Source organism: Peromyscus maniculatus, chromosome 11, assembly GCF_049852395.1.
Source record: "Peromyscus maniculatus bairdii isolate BWxNUB_F1_BW_parent chromosome 11, HU_Pman_BW_mat_3.1, whole genome shotgun sequence".
In the NCBI taxonomy this organism is placed as follows: domain Eukaryota; kingdom Metazoa; phylum Chordata; class Mammalia; order Rodentia; family Cricetidae; genus Peromyscus; species Peromyscus maniculatus.
This window is the reverse complement of record NC_134862.1, coordinates 93,692,751-93,717,867: the sequence shown is the minus strand read 5'-3', so window position 1 is coordinate 93,717,867 and position 25,117 is coordinate 93,692,751. Positions and strand designations below refer to the sequence as shown.

Below are 25,117 nucleotides of genomic sequence, written 5' to 3'. Positions count from 1 at the left end.
GATTTGTATATTAAGTTGAACAGGTTATTGTAGGATGTAAATGGGGTTGCATATAAGATTGTCTCAACTATACACAGGTATTTTTCCTTCTTCCTTCCTAATTTGAATGCCTTTTCTTTTTCTTGTTGAATTGTTTGGGCTAAGAGTTCCAGAACCATGTTGAATGGAAATGGTGAGCATGGTCATTTGCCATTGTTCCCGATCTTAGAAGACAACTTTTGTTTGTTTTGTCCTACCATTAACTGTTAGGTGAGCTGTGGGCTTTTCCTAAGTGGTCTTCATTACACTTAGGTAGTTTCCTTTCATCCCATTTGCTGAGTGTTGCAGTGGATCTTGTCTGATGTAAATGCTTACATATAAAATCTGTATCTGTGGAGATGATTATAGAATTTTAATTCTTCTTGTCTTGATAGGTTGTATATCACACTGATTTTGCACATTGAGCCATCTTTGTATTTCAGGTGTGAACTCTAGCATATGATCCTTGTAACATGCTATTGACTTGGATATACTCGTTCATTGCTTGTTTTGGGAATGTTTGTGCCTGTTTATAGTCACTGGGCATGTTGACCTGCGGCTTTCTCTTCTTAGGATACTGTCTTAGTCGTTGGTATCAGTGTAACACTGGATTCACAAATCAGTTAGATGGCATTTCTTCTTGTTCAGTTTTGGGGAGAGCTTGGAAGGATGGGTGTCAGTTCTTCTTTAAATGTTTGCCGACTCCATCAGTGAAGCCATCTGCTCCTGGTCATTCTTTAGTAGAAGGTTTCTGATCGTAGATTCACTCCTTTTACTGGTTATAGATCTGCTTAGGTTTTCTGTATCTTCATAATAGAGTATTTGTAGGTTTATTAGAGTTCTTCAGAGGAATATATTTAATTTCAACAAATTTGTCTATTTTCTGGTTCTTCTGTCCTTTTTTTTTTTTTTTAGTTTCACACCATTAGAGTTGGAAAAAAATACATGGTATCATATCGATCTTAAGTTTGTGCTTTATTTTTTATTTTATCTATTTTTGTGTGTATGCGTGTGTGTGTGTGTGTGTGTGTGTGTGTGTGTGTGTGTGTGTGTGTGTATACGTATGTGTGTGTAATGTAACCTATCATGGAAACTGTTGTGTGTGTACTTGAGAATAGTATATATTGTGCTGCTATTGGGTGTATGGAATGTTTTCCTTTTTTTTCCTTGTTGGTTTTTGAAACAGTGTCTCACCATGTAGCTCAGGATGCTCTCAAACTTTCAAGCCTCCAGCCTTAGCCTCCCAAGTGTTAGGATTGTAGATGTGTCCCACCATATCAGCATGGGATGCTTTTGATGTGCCCATTTGGTCTGTGTTGTTGTTCACCTCCTCGTTTCTTTATTGATGCCGTATCCATTACTGCATGTGGAGTATTGAAATCCGTTACTGTTGTGTTGCTGTCCATGTTGGTTTTATAATCCAGATCTTCTGATGTTGAACACATATATTTTTGTAATTGTTGTATCGTCTTTATTTTATTGTTCTGTCGTTATGTGATGTCCTTCTTTGTCTTTTATGGCAAATTTTAAGATTCTATCTTATCTGATATAAATATGGCCACCCCTGCTCTCTTTCGGTTACTGCTTAAATGGAATATCTTTTTCTATCCTTTGACTTCCAGCCTGCAGGCGTCCTTATATGTAAAGCAGGGCTCATTGACAGCATCTAGTTGGAGCTTTGTCTTTTATTGAAGTGGTTGGTCCTGATGCTGCTTTAAATGTTCTGTCAGGCTTATCTGTCTGTCTTGCTCGCTGTTGCTCTCTTCCTGTGTGTTTCATTGGTTTCCTCAGTGACATTTACAGTGTACCGCTGTCAGCTTCTCAGCCCAGCCCAGCAGCAGTCCCTAGTCTAGTTGGAGCATTGACCCACATCCCAGTCTTCCCTTTCCACATCTGCCCACTCTGAGTTTCATTGTTCTAGTTGTCATTTCTGAAGGTCTGGACTCTCCTTGCAGTCCTCTGTCTGTGATGTAGCCTCCTCCTCCTTGCTTCTTTGTGATTTCATTTTCTTTAGCATTTAATATGTAGGCATTTACATTCTGTTTCTGGAAATCCTGCCATCTGATGCTCCTTACTGTTTGTTCCTGTGAATATCTGTCATGTGGTGTTTTCATTTCTGGTTTGTTGGTGTTTTTTCTTCTCTTTTGATAGCAAATTTCTGTTTACCTAGTTTTATCTGTGTGAAACTTGGCGTTAGAGAATGACTTCCTACATAGAGGCAGGTGGGAGGGAGAGGGAGGTTTCTGCTCCGGTGAGATCTTGTTGACCTGGGACACTTGTCCAGTCAGGGAGGCAGGGAGCTGTGGCTTCAGCTCTAAACTTTGCGGTGGGTCCAAGGCTTAGAATTTGACCCCAGGGCAATTCTGTCTTTTGTGGTCATTTTCTGCTGGTCTGTCTATCTTTCTTTTTGAAATGTTTGTTTGTTTTCTGTTTTGCCTTTGGGTGTTTCTCTTCCAGTTTCACAATGCCTTAAAAGTATGTGTTTCCTGTCCCCCCAGGAGAAAGAAGCCTGAAATGAAGTTTTTGGAAAAGCTTTATGTAATCTTATGAACCTAAAAATGTGTCATGTGTGAGACTCTTCTACCTGCAGACTTAAAAAGGTCTGCAATTTTTGTTTTCAAGTCTTTCACTTCAAAGTTTTTAGATTAATTAAATTTGCTCTCTGACAGTCTCCTACAGGTATATAAGGCATTCTAATTACTCTCTCTTCCTGCTCTCTCGTCTCCCTCCCACCCCTGTCAACCTATCCTCTCCCTACAGAACACGTTCCCACACTCATGTCTTTCTGTGGCAACTCACTGAGTCTTATGTAGGGCTGCGTTTGAACCCTGGCTTTAGAGCTACACACCAGAGCTTCTGGGCCCCGCAGTGGATATACAGCTGAAGCCAGTGACGTCCCCCTCGCCCAGAATCTGCCAATAGTTCAGCAGAGAAGGGGAGGGCTAGGGAGCCCATCCTCTGCCCGTAACTGCCCGTAACAGGGCCAGCCTTGTATAGGCCCAGCACAGGTGACCCCGGTTGCAGTGATTGCAGTGGCTGTGTCTAGAACATGGACTTTCACAGTCCTTCTCCACGACTTCTGGTTCTTAGAGTCTTTCTGTTTCCTCATCCTCGATCTTCCTGGAACTTTGGAGGGGGTGGTATGTCATTTCCAAAATCACAATTGATTTTTGGAAACCATTTATTGTAGTTATTAAATGACTGGCTTTCAAAAATTGCCACTTGTCATCAAGAAGGAGAGAAGTGTGCTACCAGAACTTTCATAGACATTTTCACAAACTCACAGATGGATTAAAATCTGAATAGCATAATGAAATTAATGTAATTAAACCCACGTCTGTGAGGTGCTTTCTCATTGAAATCAGGTATTGCTGTAAAGTGTGCTTGCAGCGTTCTGTCCTTCAGTTTTCTGTGTCGTGTTACTAAGCCAGATTTCACACCGAGAACCGTTTTCACTGGGTACTAGCACGTTGTTTGCTGACCACGGCAAAGCTCGCACTATTAGAGGTCAGTACCTTCCTAGTTTTCGACTCTCCATTTGATTGCTCTGTTTTCTAGTGTGCATAATCTGTAAGACTTTGTTGGTTTCTCTGGACAGTGATCCTGGGGCTCTGGTTTAGAGGTGAGGCTGTGACTGTTATCAGAGTTTAGCCTTGCTCTAGACTTGCCTGTGGTCAAAATGCTTTCTTCCTAATTAAAGTGGGACTTCACACAAACTTCCTAAATGGGTATTTTCTATATTCTTCTATTAATGACTTAATGAACCAAAGTCTACTTTCATTTATTATCAGTAGAATGAGTTTATAAGGGGCAGATTTTATAACTCACATTCCCTAATCTCTCTCAACACCATCAGGTGCTCTCAAAGAGTTTTTAGCTTAAGGAATGCTTTTCCCCAAACCTCCTGCTGTGGGTGTCTACTGATGTATGTGGCGGTGATTACACAAGCACCTTCTTTCATCGGAGGCTTCAGAGAGTGTCAGAAATGACGACTCTGTTTCTATGAGCAGTGACAGCAATAGGAAATAGCAGGGACCGTCTGCTTCGGAGGCAGATGGGAGGGGGTGAGGCCCCTGGAGCTGTGAGGTGGACGCGGCTAAGGAAGAATCCCCGTTCTTCCCTCCCTTTCCCAGCGTGAAGTGCTGAGCCGTTATGAGACTAGACATGACAGGGAACTAAAAACCAGAAACACCCCGAACAATGTGAGAGGCCACACAGTGCCCTTGGTTCTGTTCCAGCCATCTTATCAATTTAGTTTAAGGAGTAAACAAGCCTAGGCACTGTCCAAAATCTTCATGACCTGCTGGTAAAGGGTATGGTGACAGGGTTAGCGTGGCTGCCTTCTTCCTGGGGTCAGAGGAGCAGCTTTCACTGCCTGAAAGAGGTTGTCTTTTCTTTCCTTTTCTGTTCGCCTCATCATAAGTGAAAGCAGTTGGGAGACAAAGGCAGTGAAACCGGAACCCTGCTCTGGAGAGACTCAGAGCCCAGAGGGAGCAGGACCCAGAGGCAAACAAGTGCAGCAGAAAGTTACAGTGCCCTGTCATCTGACTGAGGAGGGCAGGAAACAAAGGCTGCTGGAGATGGACAGAGGACTCTCGTGCCAAGCTGCTCTGTGGAAGTCACACTGGAGGGAAGACGGGGAATGGGCGGAGAGTAGAGGGGCCTCATATACCTTAGCAAGAACTAATCCAGGGTCCACCACAACCCTGGGAGAGGTTAAGTCGAAGGTTAGCTTGAGTAGACTTGCAGACTTGGAACCTCTGTGCTTTACGAACACCCCAGACTTCAATCTAGCAGGCTGCTTTGTCATGGTCCATGGAGAGCTTTTAGCATCATGTTTACAGACACCCTTTACATACTTGGAATTTTGACATACTAAGAAGCAGGCTTGGGGAAGTGCCAGTGTCTGTGACAGAGCCTTGACCACTGTAGGTGGGCTTCTCCAGGCTGCCTTAGCCAGGCCTTCTGTGTCTGCCCTCTGCCTGTTGGCCAGTCTCGGCCAAGGGTCTCACTGGGACATTAGTGACATACTGTGCTCATGTCTGATGGATCAGTGCATCCTCTCCTTTGCTGTCTCCTCTTAGTCATCTTCATCTCCTCAACCCCTCAAGTGCCTGTTGAGCATGGCCTCTCTTCCCTAAAGTCACGATGGGGAAAACCCTGTCAAGGAAGAGGTTACTGTCTCCAGAATCCAGTCTTACTTGCCTTGCTGATTCTGCTGTGGATGTAATCTGTGGTAGGCTTTCAAACGGAACTATAGTTTCTGTAAGTCTCTTCTTCTTATAATGCTATACTCTGAGATCAAGACCTCTGATTACCACATCAGTCAAGCAGTGGAGATCACAGTTTGCAGAACTGCCCCTGCTGCCTTGTAGAAACAGCCAAGATACACCAAGAGAATACCCTTTTCTCTTCACACATGCATGTGTGCCGTGTACAGCATAGCTGTGCTGGAAATGCTTAGGAAATGTGTGCAATTAATATATAGTCATTTTCTGGAAATAACGAAGGATTTAAAAATCTGAGGTAGTGTTGGGTAGATAATTTTTTTAAATTTTAATACAAGGGAGGCATTGCAGCACTACATGTGTTCCAGCACATATATGGAGGTCAGAGAACAATTTGTGGGAGTTGGTTCTTTCCACCATTTGGGTCCTGGGGTTACACTCAGGTGTCAGGCTTGGCAACAGGTGCCTTTACCTGCTGTGCCATCTCAGCAGTCTAGACACGGTACTTACTCTTAAAGTGCTGGTCACTTTTGTGAACTCCCAAGGCATGCTCGATAGAGACCTCTCTCCCTGTGTTCATGTACGTAGTTCAAGTCACCAACTAAAATTCCCGGTCATTAAAAACATGATGTTCATATTTAAGTTGACATAACTAGTAACTTAGAGAATAATTACTGGATATGCTAAATTTAATTAATGTAACTGAATTAAAGGTCACAGAATAAAGCTTGACTGCCATAGTGTTAGTCAAATGTAATAATTTAAAGAAAAAACACCTTACAGTTTCTGATGTGAATCTACTGTAACACTTTGTTGCTCGTGGGAATAAAAGCACGAGGAAGTTTGCAAAGGAATTTGACACCATATTTTTAGAATTAATTTAGGCAGATGTGTTCACTTATCCTCTGGAGACTCAGTTGTATCAACTCCACTTCTGGCAGGCTGTGGTGAGTGAAGGCCTCCCAGAGGAGCGGTTTGGTGAGTGGGGAGTAGCTGGGAGAGGAGAACCTCTCAAATGAAAACTCACCTTGGCGACTCTCTGTGATCCCTGGTGTCTGTCTACCTGCCTGCAGACAAGACACGTCTGCCTGGACGTGGTTCATTAGGCCCATGTAACATACTTTGCAATAGTAAATACTCAATACAAGAACCAAAGAACCAGAACCAAGGTGAAGAAATTCACAGTTGCTGATGAGAATACCTTCCCTCTGCCCCAGGTCCGTGTTCTCTCCACACTTGCTGTTCTTTCCGTGTTCTTTGTATAGATCATGTTCTTGGGGCTGTGTGCAAATGTAGTTGGATTGATCACTGCTTCAAACATGCTTGTAGAATCCCTCCTGAGACTTCGTTCATTTCACTGGACCCTGATGTAAAGAAAGACAGGGAACCTACAGGCTGAAAAGCTGATTTGGGTAGTGTCACGTGTGTACTAGAGTCTGATGTTTTTCTCCTGCTGTGCTCTCTGAATCATCATGTTTACATTTTTACCCCTTAGGAATTATTGGTAATAGCTTGGTGAGCAAGGCTTGGGGGCTGTTTTAAGAAACTGTTTATTTGTATTTCGTATGTGTCTTGCTTCTTAAGGCAAGATATTTCTCCTCTATTTTCTAAAAATAATGCCTAAAGAATTTTTTTAAACTAGGAAAGATTCATTTCATCTTAGTCAAGCTTATATAATAGCATACTAGTGACTTAAATTAGAAATATAATCCCACCTGGTCGACTTAGTGAGTTCCAGGACAGCCAGGGCTATGTAGAAAGACTGTCTCAAAAACAAAACACACATGTATTATATATGTTTATATACAATATAGATATAAATCTCCCATATTCAGCTGTCTTCTCAAAGTGGACACATGGGAGTTTAACATATATTAATGCATTAGAATTCAGAATTTAGGGAAGTGGGAGTGTCTTATGAGTAATACAGAATAAGGTTTTCACTGTGGGATTGTACATCCATTGCTGTGGAAGGTAGTTAAACATCCTATATATAGTTGCTGCTTCCCGGTCAGAAATTAGATGGCTAGTGTCCACAGGGCCATGGGTCAGAAAGGAGATATGAATGATGTGTGTAAGTACAAATGGGATCTGCAGGGACACAATGGAGCATGGGTCTGCCCCATTGCTTTTTGTATCCTAACACTGAGGTAGGTGATGAGAGGGAGCTGGGGGCCCTGTGCAACCTGGCCATTTGCTCCGTGCCTGTATGGCAAGCCAGCACATCAGCTGTGTCTGCCTCTGTACTGACCTTTAGCACATACAGATGCCACTGTTTTCATTTCTGCCTTCCAAATCTTGTGCAAGTTTCTCCTGTGGCCAATTCTAACCCAGGACCCAGGGAAGAGGGAATTCTAGGAAACAGAGTTCTAGCTTTGCTCAGTCAACACACTAGAAACTACAACAACCTATCCCTTGTCAATTTGGCCATTCTTTGAAAGTATGGAATGTCTCTACATTGCTCTAAACTGGTTTTAACTTGCAAATAAGGACAACAGCAAGATTATTCTTTTACCTGATGTTGCAATCCTAAATAACAAAAGACATTCTAATTCTTCCCTCAAAAGAAGATAAGAAATCCTTCATCCGTCTTTGGGTGATGTTCAGTTTGCTCTTCAATCACTCTGTCCTTTTTATGCTAATGTGAACACTTTATTTTGGATGATAGGGAAATGGGAAGGAGAATTTAAAAAAGAAAGAAAAGAATTAGCTAATAATATCCAGATACATTTATAGAAAAATAAGGAAGAAGTACTCTTAAGTCTAAGGGTCCTTGTTTCTTTGTCAGTCATGTGGTCATAGATATATTTGCAGACCTTCTCCTAAGACTGTATTTCCTTTGGCCTCAGCAGATAGACAACTGAATATAGCTGCATGCCTGGGAAAGTGAGTAAACTCATTCCTCAGGGGTCTACGCCATCAGAAGTCAGGCTTGTCTTGGCTTGTTATCATTTTCCATTCACTTAGCTCAGGACTTGAGAGCAGGAAGAGGGCCCTGGAGGAGCTCCTTCATGTCAGATGTTCTCCACCTTACAGCAAGCCTTCCACGATAGCGGTTTCCCCTTGACAGTCAGGAACAGCCACCCCAGCTAGTGCAGTAACCTTCTTGGCCTGTTAATTCCCTTCGCAGAGAAATCTCAGCTGTAAGTCAGTGGGCCATTGCTGTGACACCTGATAGAAGCATCCCTCCTTGTCCCAGCCGTAACAACCCAAAGCTGTAGTGATCTGTGAGGGTGATCATTACAGGAGCGGCCCCTGATTCTATGCCTTAGTCCTTGTCTGTGGATACTGGCCACAGGACACATGGCATCCTGTTTCGGTTACAGATTTGGAGTACATTTTGCATCCTGGAGATGTTATTGCAGCTCTGCAAGGTTTTGTCACCAAGCTGGCGTTGTAACAGCATCTTCAGGAGGCCATTCCAGTATTCTATCAAGCCAGCTGCATCAGAGTTACAGACTGGGGATGTAGTGAGACTGGTGATTTCTCCAAACATGAGCTCATTTTCATGCTTCGTCTGCTGCAAAACACATTTCATGCTCAACAGCAGTGCTGTAGTAGTGAAAGCTTACTTTACACTATGTCTTCCAGTGGAGGATTTGTAATAATGCTGCAGAAAGAGAAGACAAGTCCTTATCTATAGAAAATGTCTATTCTGTAAGAACGGTGAGAACAGATAAAAGTCTGTCGCAGCCCAATAATGATTAGAGTGCCAACAGGTAACTCACCAACGCTATATCCCCAGCCCCACCCCATGTACGGTGCTGAATGGGGAGGCCAGTATTGTTCTCTGCAGTCGACAGATCAGCTTTGGTGAATGTGAGTCTGTGTCGCTAGGCCCACACACCCTTCATCTCTGTTAACTGGGCTGCTTTGTTTATGAACCACTGATTAAGAATGGCTGGCGAGGGAAAGAGGGTGGCTGATATACTGGGTGGGAATCATTTTTGACGACTGATGCAGATGGGAGAGCAGTGTCCACACGCTGTGCTCATTTGTGGACATTTATTCATTTACTTGCTCGTCATCAATTAAAAATCATTTGACTTCTAAGTCTGAGGTTGTTCAACAAAGCCATTAGCACCAGTCTTTGAATCCCTGTGGATTTGTACTTCACGTTCTGTTTGTTTGTAGGAAAAACAACCAAGCAAGTGTAAGGCTCCCTGGGTAATTTTGCCTCCATGGTTCCTCCTTAGTGTGTGACTGCAATGCCCCACCTGTCTGTGTTTTTGGGGGGAGGTATTAATATAGTGCCTGAAACCAGCTATAAACAAGGCTTAAATTTCTTCTTATGTTATCGTTTGCTCATAGAGAACTTCCCTATGGAGCTGTAGGTGTGAATTTTGTCCCAATAAGGAACAATACAAAATAGCAGGGGTCAAGGCATCTTGTGCCTTCAGAACCTGCTCAAGCCCTAATACATACCTGTCCCTTTGACACAAAACGTTGCTGTAGATGCCCAGCATCTTTGTCTGGATAATCAGATGAGCCCAGGGGCTCAATGGGAAGCCTGCAGTGAACAGTGCCTGGGTGGTCTGTGGTCAGCTGACCAGTCTCTACTGTTCTCTAGTCACAGCCAGGAACTGCCAGTCATAATCCTGAAGGACACGTTCCAGATTGCCATCATTGAGATAATGACATTTCTACAGTCTAAAACCCCAAAGCATGGTCCTCAAAGACTAAAATGCTGAGTGTTGAAATTCTAAAAGCTGAAATCCCCCAAACTACATTTCCTATTGGGGACTCCTATCAATAAAATGAGTAGAAATAAAAATTCTAGGGAAGAGTTTTTTTTTTTTTTTTTTTTTTTTTTTGTGATTTTGGTATACGCAAGAAAGGTGCAGTGTTGTGGGCTGAATGAACCTGGCTCAGTTTATATATAGTCTGTAAGAGCTCTTAATGAATTAAATGAATTAAAGCTACGTGTACTTGGAAGGGGCTAACAGTTTTTTACTGATTAGAAAATGATTTCAGGCACGTAGGATAAGAATACACACAGCAGTACTGTTTGGTAACCAGTATTGATTGTTTCCATCAAATTTGTGATCTGTACCTAACTGAGTTCACATGGGATACATTTTCCAATATTCAAGCTACAAGTGTGACGTAGAAGGTAGGATGTTTTGCTGGCAGTGCTGAGTCCATCATCTATAGACTAACAGAACTGTTTCAAAAGAGCTGTGCTGTGTAGGAAGGCCAGGCTCCTGGACGGAGCTGCTGTCCATCAAATGTAGAACTTGAGGGTGCAGTTAATGATGGTGAGCATCAGCTGTTGCTTGGCTGTCGTCTACGCAGTGTGTAGTCAGCTGTCACATGCTTTGTGTGTCAGGGTTTCTTTGGCTTTGACTTTCTTGTGGGTACTTTTGCCCCATTGTCCTAAGTTGTTGGCACCGTGTTTTTACAGTGTGCAGTGGTGTATATTTCATCGTACATCATTTCCAGTGCTGGACGTGTAAATCCTGTGAAGTTGTTTGTAGAATTCTAATTGGCTTTTTTCTAATACTTTTGTTTTGCAAATTTAGCATCTTGAAAGTACATTTTTATAATGTTGACTTTGTGTGCAAGCATTGTGTGTACTAAAAGTATGGAAATTTACTCAGCAAATGGAAGGTGTCCTTTTTGTACAAGTGCTTTTGTGAAAGAGAAATATCTTGAGATCTAGACGCCTTGGACCCATTGCAGGTTTTATTGGTTCTCATCAAAAGACAGTCTGTCACAGTGTTTCAAATAAATCTAGTTATAAAACTCGTCCACACAGTTACCAGTAGTATGGTATGTTTAATTACTATTTTATGACTAAGATTCATCTACTCACAACTGTTATGCTCATGTAACTGTCACTACTATACTAGAGTATTTATGCACTCAAAATATGTATGTTAATATTGCCTTTTGATTGTGCAGAGTGGTCTGTAAACGCTGCTGTGTGTGTTTATGCACACATTCATACACTCACACGTTTCCATGCCCTTGCATGATTATGCATGTGGAGGTCAGAGGTTGAAGTTGCTATCCTCCTCTATTGTTCCTCCCCAAATCTTTTTTTTTTTTTTGTTTTTGGTTTTTGGTTTTTGGTTTTTTTGAGACAGGGTTTCTCTGTGTAGCTTTGCGCCTTTTCTGGAACTCACTTGGTAGCCCAGGCTGGCCTCGAACTCACAGCGATCCGCCTGTCTCTGCCTCCTGAGTGCTGGGATTAAAGGCGTGTGCCACCACCGCCCGGCCCTCCCCAAATCTTTTGAGACAGTTTCTCACTGAAACTGGCACTCACCAGTGAGTTAGACTGGCTGGCCAGCAAGCCCTTGGGATCTGCCTGTCTCCACTTCCTGGTACTGGGATTAGAGGTGCATATAGTCACACTTGCCTTTCTCTTATGGCTGCCCGGGGATCTGAACTCACGGCTCCAGTACTTGACTGCTAACACCTTATGCACTGAGCTCTCTCCCAAGTCCAGTGTAATCTTTTAAAAATGCTTCTCAGATAGGTCACCTTTCATTGTAAATAAATGTCTTTCAAAGGAAAAAAAATACTCTTTTCCAGAATTACATTTCAGGATTTTGATATTTTGAGAGTTTAGACTTTAGGAATATTGATCTTTTAGGATTGAAACATTCTGGATTGTGGCATTCGGGGTTGCATTTGGGAGGGTTGTGGCTCATACCTCAATGCTTGTTTGCCAACGAGAACCAAAGAGAGTGGCCCTTTGCTCCAAAGTCTGCAGGTCTGTGCTTCCCTTCACTGGAGGAGGCCTTCTGTCTGCTACCAACATTTGCTGGAAGCCCCATCCAGCCTTCAAGATCAGGACCTTCTTGATGACAGCCCAGGCTGTTACAGAGTGCTGCTCTTCTGGCCCCTTGCGAGACTGGCAGGCTTTGGGTTCCCTGCAGCGTAATTGTGCATCATCTTAACACAGCACGTATAATCCCTGCTTGGAGCAGACAGCCCAAGTGCAGATACAGCGCTTCCTTCTTCATCCTGTGCAGAAATGCTTCTACATGTGCCCAGCTTCCAGACTCTAGGGACTGGAGACAGGCCCCTGGGTTTCTGTGGGGTGCCCTTCCACCCGTGGGCATGTTTCTTACCAATGTGTCTAGAGTTGTTCTGTCCTGTTTACCAGACCCAGTCAGCACACTGGCGTGGCAGACAGCCAGTGTGATGTCTTAGGAAAGGGAATCAGTGGGTCTTAGTTGGAGGAAATTTTGCCTCCTAAGAAATATTTGCTAATGTTTGGAGACATTTTTGGTCGTTACAAGTAGGAGTGGGGAACTACTGGCATCTAGTGGGTAGTAGCCAGATGTCCTGTAAAACTCCTGTCCTAAAGGGCACAGGGCAGTTTCCTGTAAGGATGTTCTGCTTTGAAGCTTCTGCAGTGTTGAGGTTGAATAGCCCTGAACTAGATGGTGGTGACGTGAAGGCTGAAGCTGTGCAATAGTGGTGAGGGAGACACTGAATGAAGCAAGAGCTTCACGCATTCTTTACTAAACAAGCACAGAGGAGAACACAAGCATAGGTCAGCAGCTACATGCAGGGTGCCAGGGTATGCTGATTTGATCCAGGAGGAAAACCACATGCAGAAAAGCAGCTGTGAGTAGAATTAACAGCAGCTTAGGTCTTGATAACCTGTTATCTCAGGTTCACCTGTCTTCTACGCGGGCCAGAGAGGAGACTGAATGGAGATGGATTTACCATCCTTCCATCTCCCCATCTCCCACCCTCAGTACTGAGGACTAAACCCAGGACCTTGAGCTTGCTAGAGAATTATTTTTCCTCTGAGCTAAATCTCTAACTCTAAATTCTTTACAGTGACACTGATCTGCAACCCTGCCCAGAGAGCAGTATTTCTTTAGCTTTCCTGTTTGAATAAGCTACACTTGTTCTGATCACTTCTGCCTGCTCTGAGTATAATAACCCTTAATTCATAAGTTAGAGAATGGTTATTTGGGTCTGGCAGGCTCTGAGTCTATGTAGTCAAGATCTGGAGAAGTAACCACAGGCTGGGTTTGGGGACCAGCTGGCTTCACTATGACCCAGACCTGGCTACAAGCCTTCCGAGCACCTGCCTTGCAGAAGCTTCTGATCCAACTGGGAGAATGCAGTGCAGTTTAGGTTCTCCGGGAGTTGTTCATTTGGAGACCATGTCCCTATGCACAATTTCCCCAGTAAATTGTCACACATCCCTCTGGAAAGAGCAAGGAAGAAGATTTACAGTTCATTTTGGGGTATGCAGCAGTATTTGAAGGACTTTGAGGTAATTCAAGTTTGAGAGTTGTTTGACTGAGGCTGTGCTTTTATTTAACGACTCATACTGAAAGTTACACCATTCAATCTTTATTGTTTAGAAAGCACATAGGGGACTGGGCCTGGTGGGAGGCAAAGGCAGGTGGGTCTCTGTGAGTTCGAGGCCATCCTGGTCTACAAAGCAAGTTCTAGGACAGCCAAGTCTCTGTTACACAGACAACCCTATCTCAACGCCCCCCCCCAAAGAAATCACATAGGGATTTATTCTCTGTAACATTATACAATATTCAAAATAATTTTGGCAAATGAAATGCATCTAAACATAGTATTACTCCTTCTCCTCTTAAAAACATATCAGACTGGGGCTGGAGAGGGCTCAGCAGTGAATAGCACTGCCTGCTCTTCCAGAGGCCCCAGGTTTGTTGATAACAACCATGTGTAATCCAGTCCTGGGGGATCTGACACCCACTTCTGGCCTTTGTGGGCACCAGGCAGGCACATATGTGATGCACAGACATGAGTACAGGCAAAACACCCATACACATATAATTTTAAAAACCAACAACAGAAGTTCAGACTGTCTATATGGATCTTTATATTCTATGCATATTAAGAATCACGGGGTGTTAGCCGGGCGGTGGTAGCGCACGCCTTTAATCCCAGCACTCGGGAGGCAGAGCCAGGCGGATCTCTGTGAGTTCGAGGCCAGCCTGGGCTACCAAGTGAGCTCCAGAAAAGGCGCAAAGCTATGCAGAGAAACCCTGTCTTGAAAAACCAAAAAAAAAAAAAAAAAAAGAATCACGGGGTGTATTTTTTGGTGTCTGCTTTGTTAGCACAGCCTATGCTGCAGAACCCATTCCGTCTCAACTGCGTCATCAATTGCACCCTCCCAGGACGTCATACAGAAACGTTATCTTAGTTGCTTTCTTTTTGCTGTGACAAAGTAGCCTAGCAAAAGCAACCTTAAGGGGAGAAAGGGCTCGTTTTGGCATTTAGTTGCAGAGGGATTCAGTGCATCATGGTAAGGGAAACGTGGCGACAGACAGGGAAGGAATGCTGGCCAGGGAAGGAGGCTGGCGGGTCACATTGTATCCACAGTCAGGGAACAGAATGACAGGAAGCCCCAGGCTCACTTTTGGTGACCCACTTCTTCTGGAGAGGCTTCACTTCCTCAAGATTCAACGACTGTCCCAAACAACTAGCAGCTAGGGATTCACATACATGAACGTGTGGAGGAGAACTTTTCTAGTTCAGGAAGTAGGAGCACATGCTTCTGTATCTAGTGTTAGACAGACAGCTCTCCTCACACCTGCTCCCTTCCACCTGTGCTCCTAGTCCTCAGCTGCCTACATCTACAGTGGGTTAAAAGACATTCTTGTAGCTGCTGGTCCGTTCCTGTCATTATTCCCCAGTCTGAATCAACCTGCTCCCACCATGTCCATCTGCACTGTTACACTGGTGTTAGGCCTGTCAACATCACCAGCTAAAAATGCCAACAAACCCAGCAGTTCTGTCTGATGTGGGTGGCTTTTTCTCTATTCTTTTGTTTCTGCATCATACTCTCTAGACTTTGATAACAGCAGAGTTAGACTACAGGAGTTATGATAGGGTGCTGATGCTACACTGCAGATTGATGACTGAGTGGTTCTCTGGTGTCTTCTGTATTGTTAGTGAACTGTGTAAAGCAAAGGCATCAGCTGGCATTGGAGAAGCAGGAGAGAGCATGGAACGGAAGTTTTGGAGATGGGTGAAGCAAGTGTATTCCAAGTACAGGGTTGTCGGGTGATAGTAAGTCTCATTTGGGATTTGCCATCTAAAGCAAAGCAGAGGCACACAGTCCATGTGCATCTGTATGGAACAGTCATGGGAAGGCTGGGCTTCAGGATGGTGGGGGCGGCCAAACAAATATGGACAAGAGAGCACAAAGCAAGGGCTGGAGGGAATGGTTTGATGGAATAGGATGCTGTGTGCATCTAACTCTGGTAAGGAGGTACATAGGCGAGGCCATGACGGGGTGAATGCTGGTGAGATGGGGAAGACTCCATGATTAGAGGCTTGGGATTGAAGACAGCTTTGAATATCTTGTGGGCAAGAGCTAAACACATCAAGTACATATGCTGGATGCTCTCAGTTTATCTATGACAGGTGAAGCTAAAAACAATCCCAACACAGTCAAGTACTTTCATAATAGTAAATATGACAAGATTTAAGTACTTCCTGAGAAAGGCCTGTGCCATTTTTCAAACACGCAGAAAAATTTATTAATATTGTTTGCTTTATAACTGTTGGCCCAGTAGTTTAAAGAAATTGGGCTTTATTAAATGAAGAGTCAGTTGATAATGAATATAGAACAGCTCCTCAGCATGTGGAGTTTGGCCAGGTGACCACTATGTCAATATATGTCTGTATGTCCTAGATTTCAGAATCTCATGGACAGATATGACTTAAGAACCAAAAAATAAGAACCACAACTTTTTGGCTGTGGAATAGCAGCACTGCCAATGGTTTCTCAAGTATTGGTAAGTGGGGGAACTCACCATGATCTATCAGTGAACTTACCTGACAGCAACTGATAGGAGGCCATGGTCTCAAAATAATGATGCTTTTAAGAGAGAGCATTCCGCCGTCTTGTACTAACATTGTGTATGTGTGTACACATGTGTTTGTGTGTGTTTATATGCACACATACCTGTTTTCCCTGTTTTGCTGAGGGTCTGTGTAAACCTCCACTGGGACTGTATTGGCCATATCTGGCTTGCTCTTGTGAGAACTTCCAGAGTTTTCTGGTTTGCCTGTGGGATATTATTATTACCAGAAAAAATAGTACCTAAGGTAGAACTTCAGTCATAATTAAATAAGGAATTTAAAGGTCCCCAAAGAACTGTGTGATTACTGAGGTTTCCAACAAGCACTCAAGACCCTCCTTCCCAACCCTGTAACATCTGCACCATCAGACCTTCCTCACACTGTGGAGAGATGGCGTGGCCAGACACAAACACTGAGATGAGACAGCCCTGGCTGGTGGAGACTGCTGCCTCATCGCCACATCAGCAGAGTGGGGTTCCCAGCACACCCTTCAGCAGGTAGCTGTGGGGTGGCACACCCCTGGAGTCCTAGCACTGGAGAGGCTGAGGCAGATTGCTGTGAGTTTGAGGCCAGCCTGGTTGCCATAGGACATGAGATCCTGTCTCAGAAAGGAAAAATGGAATGTCTGTGATGGACTTTTCAATGAAATCATCTATATCCGTGGCCAGTGCTAACACTGAAACCAGAGAATCCCTTCAAGTAGTAGAGGATCAGTGCAGGACCTGGGTGACGTAAAGAAACCTGCAAAGATGGTGAAGGAAGCTGCTAGAAAGACAAGAACAGCTGTGGATACTAATGCCTAAACAATGACGTCCAACAGCTATCAGATGTTTAAAATGGCCCCTTACTCTATTGCCTATGTGCTCAGCAGACATTTGGATTCCTGTTTGTACATTGTCCCTAGGCATCAGGAGTACATAGTAAATCAAGATTCCTGTTCCTGCAGGGGAAGTCTCAGAGAAGCAAGTACATACAGCAGCACACAGAGAAGTAGGCAGTGGTGAGTTAGAAGAATCGTCAAGAGATGCATGGGAGTGGGGAAGCTTTTAGAAATGATGGTCAGAGAAGACATTTGCAGTTGGGTGACAGTTCAGCAGAAGTTCTGGAATCTGTGCGCATGCGAGAGTCAACCCTGGTGTCCTTGGAATTTGCTGTGTCGAACAGGCTGGCCTTGCACTCCTGCAGCCCTGCCTCTGCCTTGCAGGTGAAGTTGGTATTATTTAGTGTGCATGTTCCCACTGTGGTAACCTAGCTCAAAGAACATGCTGGACTGTTGAAGTTCCAAAATCCAAACCCGGTGGCCAAAACTTCAGGCTCCTTCTCTTAACCACTGTGTAATTGTGAGTGGAAGTGAACAATCAAAACATTTTTTACAGAAATATTTTATTTGGAGCTAGCCCCCTGCCCCATTTTTCCTCAAAAAAACTGGTAACTTTATTTGTATCCAGTGTGCCTCCTCGCCACATGTTTTCTCCATTTGTTGCATTTTCTTGTAAATCAACACTTCTGTTAGAGAGCAGTGGAAAACCAGATGCTTGCCAAGCTGAAGTGTGTGCGCTTATTCATTGAAACATTAGATGATAAGAGTTGAAGCAGAAGCCATTGCATTAAATAGCTTTTATATAGCCCGTGGATTTAATTTTTCTCTGTTCTCTGTGCTTTCATTTAATACAAATAATTGAGAGTGTTTTATGTGTATTTGCTGTGTGAGTGTTAATGGTTACAGGAGCTGGGAAAACTCCGTCATAGCCCTGACTTTCCAGTATTCTGTTATTCATTCCCTACCTAAGAACCTGTGGGAGGGGCTGCAGGATGGTTCAGTGGTTACAGGTGCATAGTGGTGGACTGTGCTAGCATAGACCTTTAAGCCCAGCATTCAAAAGACAGTAGAGAACTCTTTGTGAGTAGCCTGACCCACTTAGTCCCAAGACAGCCAGGGATACATTAGTTCAATTCCAACTCAGTGCTGGGCAGTTCACAACAATCTGTAACTCCAGCTTCTGGGTATCTGACACCTACCTTTGGCCTCTGTGTACACATGCATGCATGCATGCACGCACGCATGCACGCATGCACACACGCACACACGCACGCACGCACGCACAAGCACACTCAATTTTTAAAAGAATAAAAATAAATCTAAAGAAAAAAAGACAACCTGTGTCAGGAAGTTTTACGTCACAGCGTTTTCTTGGTGTGAGACAAACTAGTCCTGAGTAGTCATACTTGGTTAGTAATTAGCTGTAGTGACAATACTCAGAAAAGGGGCCAATCCATATGTGTACACACTGTTTTCAGAGTGTACCTTCTGAACAGGTCCCTCGTGGTTAGTGTGAGGTCTACTGAATTGCAGGCCGGGTGGCCTAGCACAGCTGTTTTATATCAGGAAGCAGAGCTAGCTGCAAGGACAGTGGTACCATGTATACACTTGGATCCTTACCAAGTCATGGGGAAACATACTAGGTGTAGTCCATTATCTCCAGCATTTCAGACCATTTCATGTAACCATGTTTATCTCTTCAGAAGCTTTGGCTCTCAATGAATGTTTCTTTTTCTTTCCTTTTCGTTTTTGTTTTTAAAGACAGGGTTCTCTTTGTAACAGCTCTGGCTGTCCTGGAACTCACTCTGTAGACTCACACAGATCCGCCTGTCTCTGCCTCCCAAATCCTTTAGGCATGTGCCACTACCATGAAGCAAGTATTTCTTAAATTAATAAATTAATGTGGTTTTGAAGTTTATAAGCTTTATGTTATTCTTTTGTTTTGTTTTGTATTTAGAGGCAAGGTTTGCCTGTCCTGGATCTCGCTCTGTAGACCAGGCTGGCCTTGTACTCAGAGATCCACCTCACCTGACTCTGCCTCCCGAGTGCTGGGATTAGAGTGCACCACCACTGCCCAGCAAATGTTATTCTTGAAATAATACTCTAATACTATTTTTTCCTCCTTCAGGACATTTATTCAAGTACCAAAGAGCAAAAGCTGCAGTATAGATCCCACTTTACTCTTTTCATACTTGTTCTCTTCATCAGAACTTCGCTTTCCTCCTTTCCCATCCTGTTTCTCTGAGAAGAGCAATGTCATCCAACTGGTAATTGCAGACAGCACAAAGCTACCTATTTTATGTGAAAAGGTTTAAAATCCAGGGCAGCATTCTCCGTTTTTGCTTTGGTAAGGCGTTGTTTGCCAGAGCTTTTTCAGTAAAAATAGAATATTGAATGTGAAAAATGAGTGGAACTTAAGGGGAAATTAATTCCATGTTCACTCTACTGTGATGTTTCTCTGGTTCTTTCTCACAGCATGAGTTTAAGCTGTGACATGCGTGATTAAGGTTTCTCAGCCTTGACTATCACCTGGAACCGTTGCTATCTTTGGTCAGTTAACGGCCTGCTTTAGAAAGAGCTTAGTACTGAGTCCTGAGGCTCTTTTCACAGAGCTCCTTCAGATGTTTGGCAGGGAGATTCGCAACTTCCATTTGTTCATAAGTTTAGAGGAGCAGGCAAAATGCTTACATGTAGCATGTGTGATTGTACTCCCAATGATTACTAAAATTTTTTAATTACACTTATTTAGTGTATGTGTGTACATGTGTGTGTACACACCATGGCACCTGTGTGGAGGTCAAAGAACAACCGGTAGGAGTTGGTTCTCTCTTCTGTGTGTAATTGAATTCAGGTCGTCAGGATTGGTGGTAAACCCTATCCACTGAGCAGCTCACTGGCCCTGTCACCCTGGCTTTTGAGGCGTTGGTATGTTGAGGTGTGCTACATCCCTGATGGTGGATCTACCCCAAAGGGGGCCGATTAGGACAACACGCTGTAACTTGGAATGAGGAGGGGGCAGAGTTCTCAGCCCAGTGTTCTTGCTGTAGAGTCGGCCAGAAGAAACTGTCCGTGTCATGGTGGCAGTGTGTGAGATGGTATTTGTCGTCGTATTCTGTTAGTTAGCCTTTTGTCAATGTGACAAAATACCTAAGGAAGTCAACTTGAAAGGAAAATGTTCTCTGTGGTTCAGTTTCGGTCTCTCTAGTCACTTGGCTTCATTGTCTCCAGGACTTTGATGAGGCAGGCAGCGCACCATAGTAGAGGACACAATGGAGGAGAGTTCCTCAGCTACCACAGCTGGTTATCTCCACACAGCGGGGGAGGAAATGGAAGGGGCCAGGTCTCAGTATACCTTTCTTCTTCTTCTCTTTTCTTTCTGAGACAGGGTTTCTCTGTGCAGCCCTGGCTGTCCTAGAATTCACTCTGTAGACCAGGCTGGCCTTGAACTCAGAAATCCACTGCCTCTGCCACTATGGCCAGGCCCTCAGTTCCTTTCAAGGGCTTGCCTCAGTGACCTTTCTCCTACCACTGGGTTCTACCTCCAAGTTTCTCTCACCTTCCAGTGGAGCCATCTACAGGGGACAGACCTCTCAACACCCCAGCCTTTAGAGGGCATTTCAGACCAGCTGTCACAGTCTGAAGAACTCTGGTCATGTCTTTGGTCTCTTCCTCTCCTCTTACCATGTTGTTTTTGGTTATTGGCAAGGCCTCTGGCCAGCCCTGTGAAACTTACCACATGGGTGAGGGCTGACAAGGAGAGCTTTCTGTAGATGTTCAGCTCTGAAGGAGTCCTGAGACTACCTTTCGAATGCATAGAGACAGCTAATGTTGAGGCAGGAGCAAGGTTTGAGGAATAGTGTAGTCTGTTAGTGAAGGTCTTTGTGGTAAGACATCTGAATTTGTCTGCTGAAACTGCCGTCTACTAGCCATGAGCCTGCTGGTGATTTATTTGCTAAGTTTTTGCTATCTCCTGTTTAAGTTGGATAATGTGATCAATTTCTCAAGTTTACGAGGATTAAATACAACTATGTTTCCCTGGGCACTCAACACAAAAGACATTGTCAGTTTTTGTAAGTGATCATTCTTGCTGTTATTCTTGGACTAGCAGAAGCATTCCTGTTCTGAGGGATTAGGCCTGGTTGTAAGCATAATCTGCTTGTAGTGGGAGTTCAGAGAGAATGGGGGAGAAGCAGCCAGATGAGGGAACCACTGTTGAACACATACGTTTGTTTTTCATCTCTAGTGGTCCAGCAGTGGCCAATAGTGAGTCATACTGCTTTACTGTACCTCTAACCACAGATTTTCTCCATCTACAGGCTGGAAGATAGTTACTGTGCTGGAAGTCACTGTTGTTGGTCAAGCAGGTGAAAGGAACCATTGGCAGGGGAGGGTTTTTTTTTTTTTTTTTTTTTTTTTTTAAGGAAGTAATGTGAGATATGCCAAGCCCAGTAAATGTGATTTGAATGGGTTTGTAGTTCCCCAACAAATCATGAAACTGAAGATGACAGATGTCAGCACATGGAAGTGCTCCGTCAGCATCTGGTGAATGAACTCAGGCACAGTTTGCTAGTTTGCCAAGAAATCAGAGGTTAGTAGTTAGAGACCAGCTGCTTGTAATCGTTTAGTATTATTGATGACAGGTGATAGATTCAGACAGATAAGAAGTTTTAATGTTCAGAGGGTTCCCAGTAACAACTCTTCTTTCCTACCTAGAATTGTTGAAGGGATGCTCTGTGCACACACAGTTGGCCATCTGGATCTGTGGGTCCTGTATCCTTGGATTAAACCACGAGTGTTCTGAAAATAATCTTTATAATCAGTATTTGCATGGGTACTGAATACAGGTAGACTTTCCCCTTCTTCCTGTTCCCTAAACAGTATAGGAACTGTTTACACGGCATTTGCATTATTAGGAATTATAAGCAACCTAGAAGTGATTGGAAGGATGTAGGCACATGGGGGTAAGTTATGTGCAAACAGGACACCATATATAAGAAACTTGGGAATCTGGAATGTTTTTGTATCCTTGATGATGGGTGGGGGTGGTCCTGGAATGTTTCTCCATAGAAACCAAAGGGTGATGGTATAAGCAGATGTAGAGCTTCCTGAGACAAATGGTAGCATATGATTCTTCATATTTTGTTTTTTCCTTTTCTGAGTATATCTTAGAGAGTATGCCACATCAATACCTATGTGAATATCTTATTTTTTTTGTTTGCTTAGTATTCTGTTTTATGGGTCTATTTAACCAAGCTTCCTCCTGATGACTGTTTAGGTTATTTTCCACCTTTCATGATTATAATTTATTTTTTAAAGATTTATTTATTTATTTATTTATTGTTTGTTTGTTTGTTTTTGTTTGTTTTTTGAGGCAGGGTTTCTTTGTGTAGCCCTGGCTGTCATGGAACTTACTCTGTAGACCAGACTGGCCATAAAATCAGAGATCTGCCTGCCTCTGCCTCCTTATTGCTGAGATTAAAGGCATGTGCCACCACCACCTGGCAAGATTAATTTATTTTATGTGTAAAAATGCTTTGCCTGTATGTATGTATATGTGCCACATGCCCAGGGAAGTCAAAAGAAGAACTGGAGTTACAGGTGGTTGTGAGCCATGATGTGGGTGCTGGGAATTGAACTCGTGTCCTCTGAAAGAGCAACCAGTGCTCTTAAGCACTGAGCTATCTGTCTCCTGTGGCCCACTCTCTGGGATTTTAAATATTGTGCTGCAGTGAACAAATCTGGCTTGTATATAAGTCACTACACACTTTTAGGGATTGGAGTTTTATTATACACAAAATTGTTAGATGGGGCTCATAGAGCAAACACTTAGGAAGCCCCTGATGGGACCCAGTATTTGTTTTGCCTCTGAGGGAAGGGAAACTGTAGTTGGTACAACTGTCAGCTGTGTGGTAGGCCTGAGCATCACAGGCCTCCGGTGTCCTTAGATACTGGTTATAGTTCTGGAAACTGGGACCGCTGCCTTCCTTTTAAGAACTCTGGTCACACTATTGCTCTGATAGCAGAGTATTAAAAGACACTCGCTCCAGTTTTGCATGGGACAGGACAGTCACAATGGTTCTGATAGTGGGTCTGTGGCTGGTTACTGTTGAATGCTTTCTTTCACATAATTCTCATTAAAGGCCTTTAATGTGTAGGTAATTACCATCATTTTGAAGATGAGTAAGCCAGGATATGGAGAGGCAGCATCTCACATGTTCCCGACCTCAGCAGCATGACACTAAAAAGAGGTGTTTTTTTTTTTGTTGTTGTTGTTGTTTGTTTGTTTTTTAATGCAGGACTTTTAACAGAAGAAAATCATGATGTATCCTTTCTTATTTTAATAAAATATTTTGTTAATTCTTGCCAGATGGTGGTGGTTCATGCCTTTAATCCCAGCACTCAGGAGGCAGAGGCAGGTGGATATCTGTGAGTTCAAGGCCAGCCTGATCTACAGAACTAGTTCCAGGACAGCCAAGGCTACACAAAGAAACCCTGTCTCAAAAAACAAAAACAGAGCCGGGCGGTAGTGGCGCACGCCTTTAATCCCAGCACTTGGGAGGCAGAGGCAGGCGGATCTCTGTGAGTTCGAGGCCAGCCTGGTCTCCAAAGCGAGTCCAGGAAAGGCGCAAAGCTACACAGAGAACCCCTGTCTCAAAAAACAAAAACAGAAAAACTGTTAAGTCTTTGAGAACCTCATACATAGAGTGTATTTTTACAATATTTGGCCCCACTCTTCCCTCTAACTCCTCCCAGATCCACTCCCACCACTCACTGTTTTTTAAAGCACACCAAGTCCCATTTGTGCTCATGAGTACCGGTTCATCCGCTGGAGTGAGGCTGACCGACCAGGGGCCACACCCTTAAGGAAAGCTGGCACTTCCTCCCAAGCAGTCCTCAACTGACTGTAAGAGTCTCAGTTGGGAGGGAGCATTCTTGAGCCTCTTCTCCTCCCCATGGTGGAATGTGGACTGTCTTGATCTGGTGCAAGCAACCACAGCTGCTGAGGTACAGTGCAGCAGTCTTGTCCTGCCAGGAAGACACTCTTTCACCCTGTCCTCGAGACCTCTGGCCCTAATAAGCTTTCTGTCTTCTCTTCCCTGGGGACTAGGAAGTGTGACACAGGTGCCCTATCTGGCTTGAGCCACTCCACAGATTCTCTGTGTGCTTGGAGCAGTTGTGAGTCTCAGCATTCACTGCTGCTGAAAGATGCTTGCAAGCCAAGAAGACGCATTTGTCTCCAGGTTTTGCCTCCTTTCCTTTTGAGATGCTGTCCAGTGTAGTGGTTGAAAGCAGGAATTCAAAAGTAACTTTAATCCTCTTTGCTAATGTGTAGCTGAGTGACGATGGGAGTCCCTTTAGTCTGCTGTGGCTTCTGTTATGAGATTGTAAATCTGGTCACCCAGCCCCCAGTCTTGGAATCAAACATTTCTCTAAAGAAAGTACCACTATGTGTAGGTGGAGTTTTCCCATCCTGGGACCTGCTTCCAAATGACCACACAAAGGCTTAATATGAATTACAAATGTTCAGCCAATAGCTCAGGCTTGTTACTAACTAGCCCGTACATTTTAAGTTAACCCATATTCTTTATTTACCCTCTGCCGTGTTGCAGTGCCTTTATTAGCGTGGCACGTTCATCTCCTGATCCCTTTGTGTCATCTGACGACTCCTCAGATTCCGCCCTTCCTCATCCCATCATTCTCAGTTTGGCTTTCCCACCTAACTTTACCCTGTTCAGCTATTGGGCAGTCAGCTTGTTTATTAAACCAGTCATAGTAACATGTATTCACACAGTGTACAAAAGGATTATTCCACAGCAACTAGGCATTTTTCATGGGTGAGTCTGGAAATTACATTTAAAAAAAAACATCCTCACCGCTCCATGTGCGTCCCTCCCGAAGCTGCGCGCTCGGTGCCGGGCGTTGGTGGCGCACGCCTTTAATCCCAGCACTCGGGAGGCAGAGCCAGGCGGATCTCTGTGAGTTCGAGGCCAGCCTGGGCTACCAAGTGAGCTCCAGGAAAGGCGCAAAGCTACACAGAGAAACCCTGTCTGGAAAAACAAAAACAAAAACAAAAAAAAAAAACAAAAAACATTAACTTTTTAACTTGCTTAATAAATTCTTGTTTGTTTACTACGGTTTGATATTTTGAGGAAATTATACAAATTTTATTTCATCTTCTGAAGTGAACAAAAAGTTTAAGGTAATGCTTTTATTTATTCTCTGAGAATTT

The 25,117-nt window shown here is 43.7% G+C and overlaps 1 protein-coding gene across 8 annotated transcripts in view; it reads left to right on the top strand.

The window, feature by feature from the left end:
- Mark1 (microtubule affinity regulating kinase 1) overlaps positions 1 to 25,117 on the top strand; it is a 106,917-nt gene that overhangs the window by 8,369 nt on the left and 73,431 nt on the right. Inside the window, exon 1 of one of the 8 annotated variants that reach the window (XM_076548146.1) lies at positions 17,088 to 17,271. The exons of 4 other annotated variants lie outside the window; for them this stretch is intronic. In XM_076548146.1, the coding sequence (XP_076404261.1) occupies positions 17,092 to 17,271 (180 nt within the window). In that variant the 5' untranslated portion in view covers positions 17,088 to 17,091. Of the gene's footprint in view, positions 1 to 17,087; positions 17,272 to 25,117 lie in introns of those variants that run through there. 3 more of the 8 variants (XM_076548147.1, XM_076548144.1, XM_076548145.1) reach the window with 3 other exon arrangements.